General features: G+C 32.6%; 2 protein-coding genes across 2 annotated transcripts; both read right to left on the reverse strand.

Annotated features, from left to right (window-relative positions):
• Positions 1-15: 15 nt before the first annotated feature.
• On the reverse strand, positions 16-5,138 carry LOC111788168 (sulfite exporter TauE/SafE family protein 3-like). The gene is made up of 11 exons (XM_023668419.1): positions 4,731-5,138; positions 3,651-3,810; positions 3,371-3,571; positions 2,180-2,244; positions 2,066-2,096; positions 1,896-1,972; positions 1,696-1,782; positions 1,120-1,392; positions 804-897; positions 555-695; positions 16-227 (listed from the first exon to the last, which is right to left on the reverse strand). Exons 1-11 carry the CDS (start codon positions 4,971-4,973, stop codon positions 142-144), a joined length of 1,458 nt encoding a protein of 485 aa, XP_023524187.1. The 5' UTR covers positions 4,974-5,138; the 3' UTR covers positions 16-141.
• Positions 5,139-7,276: 2,138 nt separating this feature from the next.
• On the reverse strand, positions 7,277-11,774 carry LOC111788228 (signal peptide peptidase-like). The gene is made up of 12 exons (XM_023668509.1): positions 11,613-11,774; positions 11,340-11,454; positions 10,701-10,816; positions 10,457-10,608; positions 10,262-10,347; positions 9,654-9,781; positions 9,343-9,393; positions 9,031-9,117; positions 8,832-8,901; positions 8,081-8,217; positions 7,863-7,940; positions 7,277-7,671 (listed from the first exon to the last, which is right to left on the reverse strand). Exons 2-12 carry the CDS (start codon positions 11,377-11,379, stop codon positions 7,591-7,593), a joined length of 1,026 nt encoding a protein of 341 aa, XP_023524277.1. The 5' UTR covers positions 11,380-11,454; positions 11,613-11,774; the 3' UTR covers positions 7,277-7,590.
• Between the last annotated feature and the right edge of the window lie 456 nt (positions 11,775-12,230).

Consider the following 12,230-nt stretch of genomic DNA (forward strand, 5'->3'; position numbering starts at 1 on the left):
AACAATATTAAATTATTTATCTCTTAATTAAATCATTATAACCTTAATTAAAATATTAAAGTTCAAATCTTTCACCCACGAAATGGTTAATAACAATAATGACATTAATTTAAAAACGGAGTAAAAAATATTAATTTTAACCTAATCCCTAACTCGACACAAATCCACGAAACCCATATATTCATTTCGTTGAAGCCGTTCCAAGGACCTTGATATACCCACTCCACCTTGCAAAACAATAAATAAATAAATATTAATAATATCACTTAAAAGCAATAAAAAAAAATTATTTAAACCACAAATTTAGTTTTTAAATAATTAAAATTTTAAATGTTATGTTTAATATATTTGTCATTTTTTTTTTATCTAATTAGTCTCCGATTTATTTGCCATTTAAAAAATATATATTCAATAACACACAACATAAATTTTAATTTTTTATATAAAAAAATTCTATCAAACACAAAATTTATTCAAAATTAAAGTTTTAAAGAAAAAAAAAATTATAATATAACATTTAAAAAAATGTAATGAAAAATGATTTGGAAACTCACCGAGCGTGAGAGCACTTATGAAGATCGAGATCGCAAGAACGAAGATAACGATCGAAGCTCTTCCAAGGAAAGCAATAATTTTACTCACAACGTACTGCCCACAGTAGGCTGCAACCATCGCCACTGCAGCCAAATAAACCGCTACAAAACAAAAAAAAGATAATAATAATAAAAATTAACACGATTATTTTCATGTATCAAAAACTTGGGACTTGTCGTTCCGACAATCCTCCTCTCAAACAAAATTACCGTATGGCACTGGAAATTGGTTCAGGAGGTAGTACTCCACCACTGACATTGATGACGAAAACATCATAGCGAAGGTTGCCGATGCACTTGCCACCTATACAAAGCCCAAACTAAGCCATATTAGAAAATTAACATTTAAAATTTAAATATTTATCTTATAATTTTTTAAAATTATATAAACTTTTTAACTTTTATTTAATAAATTAAATAAACTTATTAAGCATTTATTATTATAAATATTAAATATTTAATGACTTTTTAAGACACGAGGATAAAACTTCGATAAAGTTGAAGTGAATAGAAATAAAACTATGACCTGTGGATGCACTCCGAGCTCCAAGAACAATGGCCCCATGATCGATCCTCCACCGACGCCGAGCAAACCGCCGACGATGCCAGCTGACATGCCAAGGCAAGCGTACATGGCAAGTTGTCCAGCTCGAAAATCAATTCGACGTTCTCCCAAGGATGTGATTATCCTTCGCCCTTTGTACAGGTTAATTGCCTCGTACAAATATATGCCCACAGACACGGGCACTTGTAGGAAGTTTAACGTCCAATATTCCCACGAGCACGACGCTGATTTCTCCTGTTGAAAAAAATCCATCAAATGGTAAACAAATAGTTTAAATTTAATAGGTCTTGTTTTATTTAATATTTTTTAAAATTTACAGATTAGAATTATAAATATAAAATTAACAATTTAAGAGGTTTATTACACTTAAAATTCAATTTAAATATAATGGATTGGTTAATTATTATTATTTTTTAATAAACTCAAAATTAAAGTTTTAGTAAATTATTATATTTAAAAAAAAATTAAAAAAATTAAAAATTTAGTTTCTTTTATAAATTCTAATTAAATTTATGCTAAATTAAGCTGAAATGAAACCTTGAAAATCTGGAGGACAAGAAATGCAATCCAAACAAAGAAAAGAAGACCCAATTCCTTCCAATACACATTCTTGAGAAACGAGACCTGAAATTCAATAAATAAATAAATAAATAATTTATTAATTGTAATTAATTATTTAATAAATAAATAAATAATTTATTAATTGTAATTAATTATTTAATAAATAAATAACTTACTTCTGGCTCTGTTTGCTCTGTCTGTTGCTGCTGAGACCCACCAGGAAGAGCCTTGTACTCCTCTCCACTTTCGGACCCTAATTATAAATTAATGACTTTAATTAATGGTAATTACAATTAATTAAGGTAAGTAGGGTTATCAATATTGATTCATAATTTATGGAACTCACCTGCGGACCCGCTCACGAGCTTGATGGCGTCCTAAATCAAACACAACCCGACCCAACTCAAACCAAATTGGAAGAAATTTAGACAAAGTAAAGAAATAAGAAGAGAACTAAAACCTTTTTTAGGAGCGTTTCCTTCTTCCAAGTTTCAACTCCCTTAAAGAACGCCTTAGTAGATATGACTTACAAAAACACGAACCAAAATGAATAGAATTAGATGCAAAGAACAAAAAACCGAACACAAAAATACATTCAAACGAACAATAACGATTAGTTTAAAGATTTTTTAGGAGCGTTTTCTTCTTCCAAGTTTCAACTGCCCTAATGAACGTCTCGTTAGATATGACTTCCAAAAAAAACACAAACAAAAAATGAATAGAATCGGATGCAAAGAACAAAAAACCGGACACAAAAATACATTCAAACGAACAATAACAACTAGTTTAAAGATTTTTTAGGAGCGTTTTTTTCTTCCAAGTTTCAACTGCCCTAATGAACGTCTCGTTAGATATGACTTCCAAAAAAAACAAACAAAAAATGAATAGAATCAGATGCAAAGAACAAAAAACCGAACACAAAAATACATTCAAACGAACAATAACGATTAATTTAAAGATTTTTTAGGAGCGTTTTCTTCTTCCAAGTTCCAACTGCCCTAATGAACGTCTCGTTAGATATGACTTCAAAAAAAAAAATACAAACAAAAAACGAATAGAATCAGATACAAAGAACAAAAATCGAACACAAAAATACATTGAAACAAACAATAACGACTAGTTTAAAGATTTTTTAGGAGCGTTTCTTTAAGTTTCAACTCCCCTAATGAACGTCTTGATAGATATAACTTCCAAAAAAACCAACTAAAATGAATAGAATCAGATGCAAAGAACAAAAAACCAAACAAAAAAATACATTGAAACGAACAATAACGACTAATTTAAAGACTTTTTAGGAGCGTTTCCTTCTTCCAAGTTTCAACTCCCCTAATGAACGCCTGGATAGATATAACTTTCAAAGAAACTAACAAAAAATGAACAGAATCATATGCAAAAAAAACAACAACCCTAACACAAAAATAAATTCAAATGAACAATAACGATTAGTTTAAAGATTTATTAGGAGCGTTTCCTTTNTAGTTTAGAAATAATTGACGTGTACTAGTTTTCTTGAAGTCGAAAGTTCAAATATTCATATTATAAATCAAATTAGTCAGTACATCCAACCAAACTTTAAATTGATTAAATATATATTAAATTACAAAAATACCCTTGAAAAAAAATTAAAAAAAAAAAGAAAAAAACACCTTACATAAGAAAAGGATGATGAGGAGAATTGTGACCATCCAATTAGGAAAAATGACATTGAAAATGACTCCAATACTGATGCCAAGCATGAGCATGGGCTGGACCAGGAGCACCAAATCGTAGTCAATTATGGGCGCATCAAGCGTGGGGTGCCTTAGGTGAAGGTTAAAGTACACAGTGGAGACTGCGGCACCCACTATCATACCTATAATAAGCTCAAACCAAATCATTATGAATCAATTTTAATTCAACAACTTTAAAGCTTCGTAACCTTTGCTTCTTACATTTGGATATGGCGGTGGAGGATTTGGCATCGAACCCAATTATGAGGTTAAGCATTGGAAGGAAAAACCCGCCTCCGCCGATACCGCCGACGCTCCCGAATGCCCCTCCAATGAATCCTATCACCGTGCCCACCACAATGCGCCACCCAAACTCCATGTTCTATACGTTGATGATGAAAGTCTCACATCGACTAATTTAGGAAATGATTATGGGTTTATAAACAAATAATACTCATAAGACCTCTTGAGAAGTCCAGAGCAGAGCCACGGGAGCTTATGCTCAAAATAGGCAAAATCATACCCAGAGTTGTGTTCGTCTAACTCTGTACATTCATTTTTATTTTTTAATAAGCACTTTTTTTTCTTTTCAGAAATTAAATATTTTTTTTTCATTTTTTAAAAAAATTTGTATTTAATGGTTAATTTTTATTTTTTAATATAATCTTTTTTAAAAATATATACAAAAACAAGTTAATAATATTTTATAAACAAAAATATAATATAGTTTTCATACCCAACAAGTAAATAGAGTAATAAAGATATATATATATATATATATATATATAAAGCTAAATTAATATAAAAAAAGTACCCTAAATCTTGTATTTTATTTAAAATTACTTTTAAATTTTTAAAATTTTCAATAATTCATTTAAATTTTTTAAAAGTTTTAAAATTATTAATTTTAAAGTTAATATTTGATTTAAAATATATAAATATTAACTTAAAAAGTTTCATTAATACTTTCTAGCTTAAAAAAAATTAAAAACATCATATTTAAAAAATACCCGAAAAAAAAAAATCTTCAGCACGAGAAATTTATTTATTGAATTTAAATTCCTACCAAAATTATCCATTTTCTGTCATTAATTAATTAGCAATAATCAACTAATTGTTTTTCTTTGTCAATTAAAATAAATTTTTTGAACAGTTCATTGCACGACTAATTATTTTATTATTAATTGCCTCAAAAGAAGAAGAAAAAAAAAATACTTTATTATTATTTATGATTTTATTTATTTATTTATTTATTATTATTATTATTAAAAGTAAATTGGGGGGAGATTGGGAACCACTTACAGGCCAGACGTGTTGATAATCAGAGGCGTCCGATTGCCAGAGAAAACCCTTCCCGATTGTAAGAAGACTTTTGAAATCTCGCCGCTCATCGGAGAAATCTCGCCGTGTTCCGTCCGGCGTCGGAATCCTCGGATTCTTCAGGCCTCGTTCTGCAGAAACTAAGACCAGAACTAACAGAAAGTTCACCGTCGCGATTAACAGCGACCGGTTGCTCCTCCATTTGACTCCGCCGTACTCCGCCATCGAATCTCGCGTAAGATACACGCTCCGCCGGTACTAGCTTGCCTTAAGACACTAAATCGTCGCCGACCGATCCTTACAATCGCTGCTTCAGAACAAAAAAATCGCCCATGCTAACTGCCACAAAAAAACCTCCCAAATAAGATATCAATTATTTTACATTTTCAATATTCCAAATCTCTCATTTTTATTTTTATTTTTTAATGGGACCGGATATTCCAAGTCTCTTAAAAACAAAAATAAAAAATAAAAAGGAAAAAAGAAGAAAAATGATCCAATAATTTGCCTATGGAACAGAATAACAATTAATTCAATAAAAGTTCACGTGAAAATGATGGAGCTTTGAAAAGTCCAACTATCTTGGAAGAGGAATCTTCAAAATTTTGTCGGTTTTCATAATCTATGGACACTTTTTTAAGGTTACATACTTCTATCCTTTCGAGGAAACCCACTTTTAAAGGCATATTTGCTCCATATATAAAATTAAGTAATATTGATTACAATAATTTACAAACCATTATTATTTATTCTATAGTTTTAATTATTTTGTTTAGAAAAATGTGGCTGTATTTATATGCATTTAGTTTGATACTAATTTTGTTTTGTCAAAATACTTAAATTTCTATTTATTTATTTATTATTATTATTTTTTTAATGTAATAAGATAGAAACCTTTCCATGTTGTATAATAAGTAATTGACTTCTTTGATATTTTAAATTTTTTTTTGTTAATAGTGTCGCAGCTTTTTCGAAAAGAAAAAAAGAAAAACTACAATGGAATAATAGAGGAACACCATTGTTGTTTTCCAGCAGCTTTTGTCAATTGTTTTTTTGTCAATCGTTTCTTAAAATATCAATGTCAATGAAAAATATTCCGTCAATAATTTGATCCTTCATCACATTAGCTCAGCTTGTTGCTAAGAGATCTCATCTAAATCTAGATCAATGATTTGATCCTTATCACATTAGCTCAGCTCGTTGCTAAGAGATTTCATCTAAATCCAAGGTATAGACTATTTCAAGATCATCTTTCACATTGCCATTTAACGAACTTCTAAATCATACACTTGAGGATTGTATTCAGCTCGTGAGTAATCATGTTAGAGTTTAGCTTTAGAATAATTTTCATTTTAGGCAAGAATTCTCATACTTTAACGACTCTAATCATCATCACATTGCGAGCTACACAACCATTTACAAGCAAGCGATGAACCGAAGATTGCTCTTTTATTGTGCTCTTATTAATATGCGTGGGTTAATATGCGTGGGTGATGTGATTATCTATGTGCAATAATACCTAATACCAAAATGTTTTAATCAAATCAGATTTTTTAAAAACAAATAATAAATAACAAAATCATCATTCATTTTAGCTTGCCAACCTGTACCAACCTAAAGCTTGGATTAACGAATTAAAGTGACTATAACAAAATTCTTCAAATGCCAACTCAAGCATAGTTCAATCTCCACCCCACATGTACCAACTTAAAGCTTGGACGAACGAGTTAAAGTTACTATAACAAACTTCTTCGAATGCCAACTCAAGCATAGTTCAAGAGGTTCAAATCTTCACCCCACGTGTACCAACCTAAAACTTGGACTAACGAGTTAGAGTTACTATAACAAACTTCTTCGAATGCCAACTCAACATAGTTCAAGAGTTTCAAATCTTCACCCCACATGTACCAACCTAAAGCTTGGACTAACGAGTTAAAGTGACTAGAACAAACTTCTTCAAATGCTAATTCAAACATAGCTTGAACCTAACCTAAAGCTTGGACTAACGAGTTAAAGTGACTAGAACAAACTTCTTCAAATGCTAATTCAAACATAGCTTGAGAGGTTCAAATCTTCACCCCACGTGTACTAACCTAAAGCTTGGACTAATGAGTTAAAGTTACGATAACAAACTTATTCGAATGCCAACACAAACATAGTTCAAGAGGTTCAAATCTCTACCCCACATGCACCAACATAAAGCTTGGACTAACGAGTTAAAGTTACTATAACAAATTTTTTCGAATGTCAACTCAAGCATAGCTCAAGAGCTTCAAATTACCCTCCACATACCCACANAAAAAAAAAAAAAAAAAAAAAAAAAAAAAAAAAAAAAAAAAAAAAAAAAAAACTTCACAATGCTACCAACTTAAGCTTGGATTAACAAGTCAAAGTTACTGCCATTCAAATTCTAGTATTCTATTCTTAAACGAAATTGTCAAACTGTTAAAAACATGGATAAAGCAAAAAATGGGGAGGGTGGGGGTGCAAAAAGTAGTTTATAACGGGGGAAGGGAAAGACGAGGGGGGGCTTTATAATTTTTACTTTTTTAATTTGCTATAGAAACCCCAACAAAATGGGGGGCACAGTTGCAGTAAAAGCTTGCTTTCCGATGAGGTGAAAACTAAGAGAGGTGAAAACTAAGAGAGCTAAAAACAAGACAGGACAGGACATGCTAACCTCATTTCAAAATCTGTTTTTTTCGGATACAAAGTTTTGCACATAAATTAGCTCAATGTAAAAGGGTTGTTGTAGCTTACAGGACGGGGGATGGATGATCTCATACAACTCGCTCATCACATGGAAAAATTATGCCTTCCGCCCATCCACCTTTCTCCAAATTCATTCCATCTTGCTTCCTTTATCACATTCACCGTCATCTTCGGATGAACTAACAGTTTTCGACTCGTCAAACTCTAACAGCTGCACGAAAACATAACAAGAAAAACCAAATTTGAATCAACCAAATCCAGTGCAATTCAATATGATGAGCTGAATTTATCANTTTTTTTTTTTTTTTTTTTTTTTTTTTTTGGGGGGGGGGGTCGGGATCGGGGTCGAGGATGTTCTAAACATATATGAATGAAAGTGAAAACGACAAGTGCGGGACAAACCGGCTTCACATCCCCATTCCATATGACATGAGCAGCCAAAAATCCAATAACAGCAGGCACAATGTACAGAAGTGCAGGCTGAAAAATTGAAATCAGACAGAGGTTGTTAAGCCCACATATTTTCACTAAAGAGTTTAGAATCAAGAAATAAAGTCGTTAACTTCGGAGATCATTTTAATCAAAGGTGGTGTGTAGGTCAAAAAGAATGCAAACGTCACCTGAGCAGCTTGAAACCAATTCATGACTATTATAGTGAGGACCAAACCAAATGTGTATCCCGCAAAAGCACTCGTAAAATATTGACCGTTTTTTCCCCTGGATGCATCAAATCGAAGAGCCAAAGCAACAAAGATGCCTACAGGAAGGGAAGCGATATCAATAGTTTCCTCAAGAAACAAAAATTTCCAATATTGCAAGGTAAAATTTCTAACAAAATTAAGACAAATTAGATCTATAAAAAAGCAAAAACACACCAACTTGTTTGTGATTAGGTAAAAATTATGCACAAGCAAAAAAAAAAAAAAAAGAACGGAGATTCAAGTTATTCTAATAATCAGGCAGCTTCAAGGTTCATTTTTAGACAATGTACACAATATTCTCACAAGGTAACACTTGTTTATATCTACTTAACTTAAAAACTGCATACTAAACCAGCAATATGAACGGAAGACAGGGTCGTCAACGCTCGATAACAGAATTACACAAAAATTATAGCCAAGATAAGAACACTCATCAAGGATCTTCAAAAGGCCATGAGCACTGCATGGCCAGCATGATATGTATTATGGACACGGTGACCTCCAACTTTTTGGAAAAACTAAGCCACCAAAATATTGTAGCTGAGACTCATATGCATCTAAGATAAATCTTAACATTCTAGCAAAGATGAAAAGCATAGTTGGCAGGTAATATGAAAAAAAAAATGTCCCAACCACAAACCAACACATGTAGATCGACACTCAAACTCACCAGGAATGACAATGTCACCAAGTCCAAGCATGGAAAATGGTCTAACAGCGTCTGCAGTGGGGAACAAAAGCTGCAGACAAATTTAGAAAACCACAACCAGACAGTCAGCTTAGCCCAACTCAAATTTCACTCTGAAATGTCATGGAAAAGAAAATATGACAGGAATGACCAAGTATTCAAGTTAAGCAAGAGTACAAACCTTTATAGGTGCGTCAAACGATTTTGCAACACTAACCATCACTGGAGTAAAGAAAACCCAGAAGATATCATATACGAAAAGTCCAGCCTGTGGGGAAATTAGGAAAATTAATAAAAGGGGAAAAAATGGCAACTTTTATCAAGCATTTTCCAACATTAGACTCCAAACATGTCAATTTTGTGAGTGTAGTTTACAAAACAGAGGATTTCAGGAGTGTATTTCAGAACACATAAGACAAGTATTCCATACAACTGTAACCAGATAATTTTGAATTATCATTAACTTTCATTTCCATATCCTTATATTCCTTACCAAAAGTATAGCACCAGTCTTAAAGGAACCAAGAGAAAGCATTTCAATTCCCTGCAATCGGAAAACAGAAATTAATTACTTCGTTGTGTGCTCATCCATATGTATATATGCTATAAAAAGAAAATTTACGAAAATCCCACAGGTAACTTTTAGAAATAATTAAATTGATGATTTAATTCTTGAATTAAACCCAACAAAGATCTTGTCGGTGAGCAACAAACTCCAAACTGCATACTTTAAGTAATTAAACAAGAAAGGATTGCTCAAAAAAATGGCTACAGTGTGGTTTATTTTAAAAGATTGCACTGTACCTGGATACAAAAGGCAAGGCCCAAGATATTGTTAGCCAGCCAATGTTTCTTCAGAGCATACCATGCACAAAAGAAAGTTCCAGGAATTGCTGCAACAACTTGAGACCTGGTGAACTCGATCTCCAAAGCTGTGGAAGAAATGAAAGGAAAAATATCACTCAGCATGATGAAGGGAAATAAGGTCAACCAGATAAAATCTTGAGAGAAGCAGAAGAATCAAAACAGAAACAAAGTTATAACCGTACAACAAAGGCATCGTTAATGTTTTAAAAGAATTTGGCGCTAGACCTATGAACTTCCAAGAAAGAAGATTGATTATAATAAAAACCATTAGATTTCAATTTCCTTAATAGGAAAAGTGGCAAATTAAGTTCTTCAAAGCCAACGAAGAGCTCTAAACCACCTACGGACCAATGTTCATTTCAAAATAGATTAGACTTCAAAATTCAAAGTCCAGACTTCAAGGATAACTTTGCATCATAATCTTTAAAAAAAAAAAAAAAAAAAATCCAGACTATAATTAAAAAAAATATAAATATAAAACACTTGGAAGTTGGAATTAGCATATTTTCCAGGAAAATACATAAAGCTAAAACAAAACCACATACCACGGAAATATGGAAAACGCCATACAATAGCATCTTGATTCCAACGGTCTGGCAAATATCGTTTGATAGCAGGCAACAGAGTCGCACTAGACAGAATGGAAAGAGGCCAATCATTATAAAGTTTGAACCAGCACACTTAATTATATCAGCAATAACAAGAAGTGCTTGTGTTCTTGTTATGATTTGAATACATACGAAAGAGCAAGGATCCCAAGCACAAAGAAGTAGATTGTCAAGACTGCATTAACCAAGTCCTTAGATAGAAACTTGAAAAGCAAAAAAAGAGACAAAAGCATCGCACTCCCAACAAAGGGAAAACGCATAGCATGTTCACTCGACATGGTCTCCTGCATGTTTGACAATAAGAAATTGTAAGCAAATGGACTTGTAATCATGCAAGGAAATGATCAACTTGGAGAAATTTCCCCCTTGCACTTACTGAAGGTGGAGTGGGTTTCACAGACCGATAACAACCAACATAAACAGTTAGACAGGCAGTGAGGACGACATTCACATTAGGATCAACCTTCATGACAAGTGGAGCTAATGTCAATCCTGCATCCGCAATGTTGAAGAAGTTAGGCTTAGCCATACAAATCTCTCCAACCATATATATCAATATATATATATTGTAGGTATCATTGCACTAGTTCCATGTGATTGAAGACAAGTACAAATTCATTCCAATCCATCGAGATCAATGAATACAAACTACAGATAACTTGATCTAGTCCCATACTAAAAGTGATACAGATCTTGCAAACGACTCCAAGAAACTACAAGTGGCAATTAGTCGAGATTATAATCTATGATCATACCATATAACCACCAATATTACGTCCAGCATATAAAAAGACAGTTCACCGATAGAGAAAATAAAGAAAATTGGTCATTCACATGCAAGCTATCTAATTACGCGATTGATGTTACCCAGTGCCTAAACATCCAGGGCTAAAAGAGTGGTCTTACAAAAGCAAACACAAAAGAATGAAAGAAAGATCTCAAGATTAACGCATGCCGACCTTTGCATTCATATATTTAAACGACAAAAAATCAATAAAAGAAATATGTTACCCACCCGCTAAAGCAAAATTCGCAATACGCTCGGCGTTCTTCATCTTGAACAGTTCTCAATTAAACACCTTTCACCAACACTGTCAATCCGGAAAAAACGTGTCCCGCAATTGCTCCCTCTGCAGTCAAACTCGTACACAAACACATTAGTTAAAATGAAAACATCAATTTAAACTACGAGCGTGAACAACAAACCATAAATAAATAATCAGAAATGGAATCAACATCAACAGATAAAGAAAACCATTGAATTGGAGATAGAAAGATACAACCGTACCAATCATCGGCGGCTCGAGGACTTCGAGTGGATTTGACCACGCAGATCGGAGAGCTCGCCGAAGAAAGAGAAGGGATTTTTTTCACAAAATTTTCAGATTTAGGGCTTAACTGGACGAATGGGGAAAAAAAAGAAAACGAAACGGTAAAACTTAAAATTAAAAATGACGCCAATCGATCCACCGGACTGATACTTTAAATCGTCGGATCTTCAATGACCACCGGGATTTTGCCGGAACGTGACGGACAAACGTTTCTTTTGCCATGTGGCGCATTCCTATTGGTTTGGTGATGGTTATGATGCGAACGCCGTTTGCGATTGGACGTGGTATTTAAGTAAAACCGGTCAGTAGAAATAAAATAATAAAATTTATCGAGAAAATTAAATAATAAAAGTATTACAAACCGCGAAAATTAAATAAAGCCACGTATTTTTCTTATTTTTGTCCAATCATATTTTGACACGTCGGATTGGGCTTCTCCCGCTTGACATGTCATCTCAAAAGCGTCACGTTCCAGTAAACCGTAAAATTATTCTATTAATACTTCAATTATAATAATTCTCGTGAAATTCGTAATTTATTTTTAATTTATTTTTAAATAAAATTAATAATTTTGA

This window comes from Cucurbita pepo, chromosome LG02 (assembly GCF_002806865.2).
Source record: "Cucurbita pepo subsp. pepo cultivar mu-cu-16 chromosome LG02, ASM280686v2, whole genome shotgun sequence".
NCBI classification, from domain to species: Eukaryota; Viridiplantae; Streptophyta; class Magnoliopsida; order Cucurbitales; family Cucurbitaceae; genus Cucurbita; species Cucurbita pepo.

Bases quoted from the DNA above. Each gene is read 5' to 3' on its own strand.
- LOC111788168 (XM_023668419.1), bottom strand. From the start codon at position 4,973: ATGGCGGAGTACGGCGGAGTCAAATGGAGGAGCAACCGGTCGCTGTTA. The intron at 3,572-3,650 runs GTAAGAAGCAAA...AGCTTATTATAG, and splicing joins CTCCACCGCCATATCCAAAT to GTATGATAGTGGGTGCCGCA. The intron at 1,973-2,065 runs GTGAGTTCCATA...ATTTATAATTAG, and splicing joins GCTCGTGAGCGGGTCCGCAG to GGTCCGAAAGTGGAGAGGAG.
- LOC111788228 (XM_023668509.1), bottom strand. From the start codon at position 11,379: ATGAAGAACGCCGAGCGTATTGCGAATTTTGCTTTAGCGG. The intron at 9,782-10,261 runs GTATGTGGTTTT...TTTCTTCCACAG, and splicing joins GCGTTTTCCATATTTCCGTG to CTTTGGAGATCGAGTTCACC. The intron at 7,672-7,862 runs GTTTGTCCCGCA...GTTTTCGTGCAG, and splicing joins GGAATGGGGATGTGAAGCCG to CTGTTAGAGTTTGACGAGTC.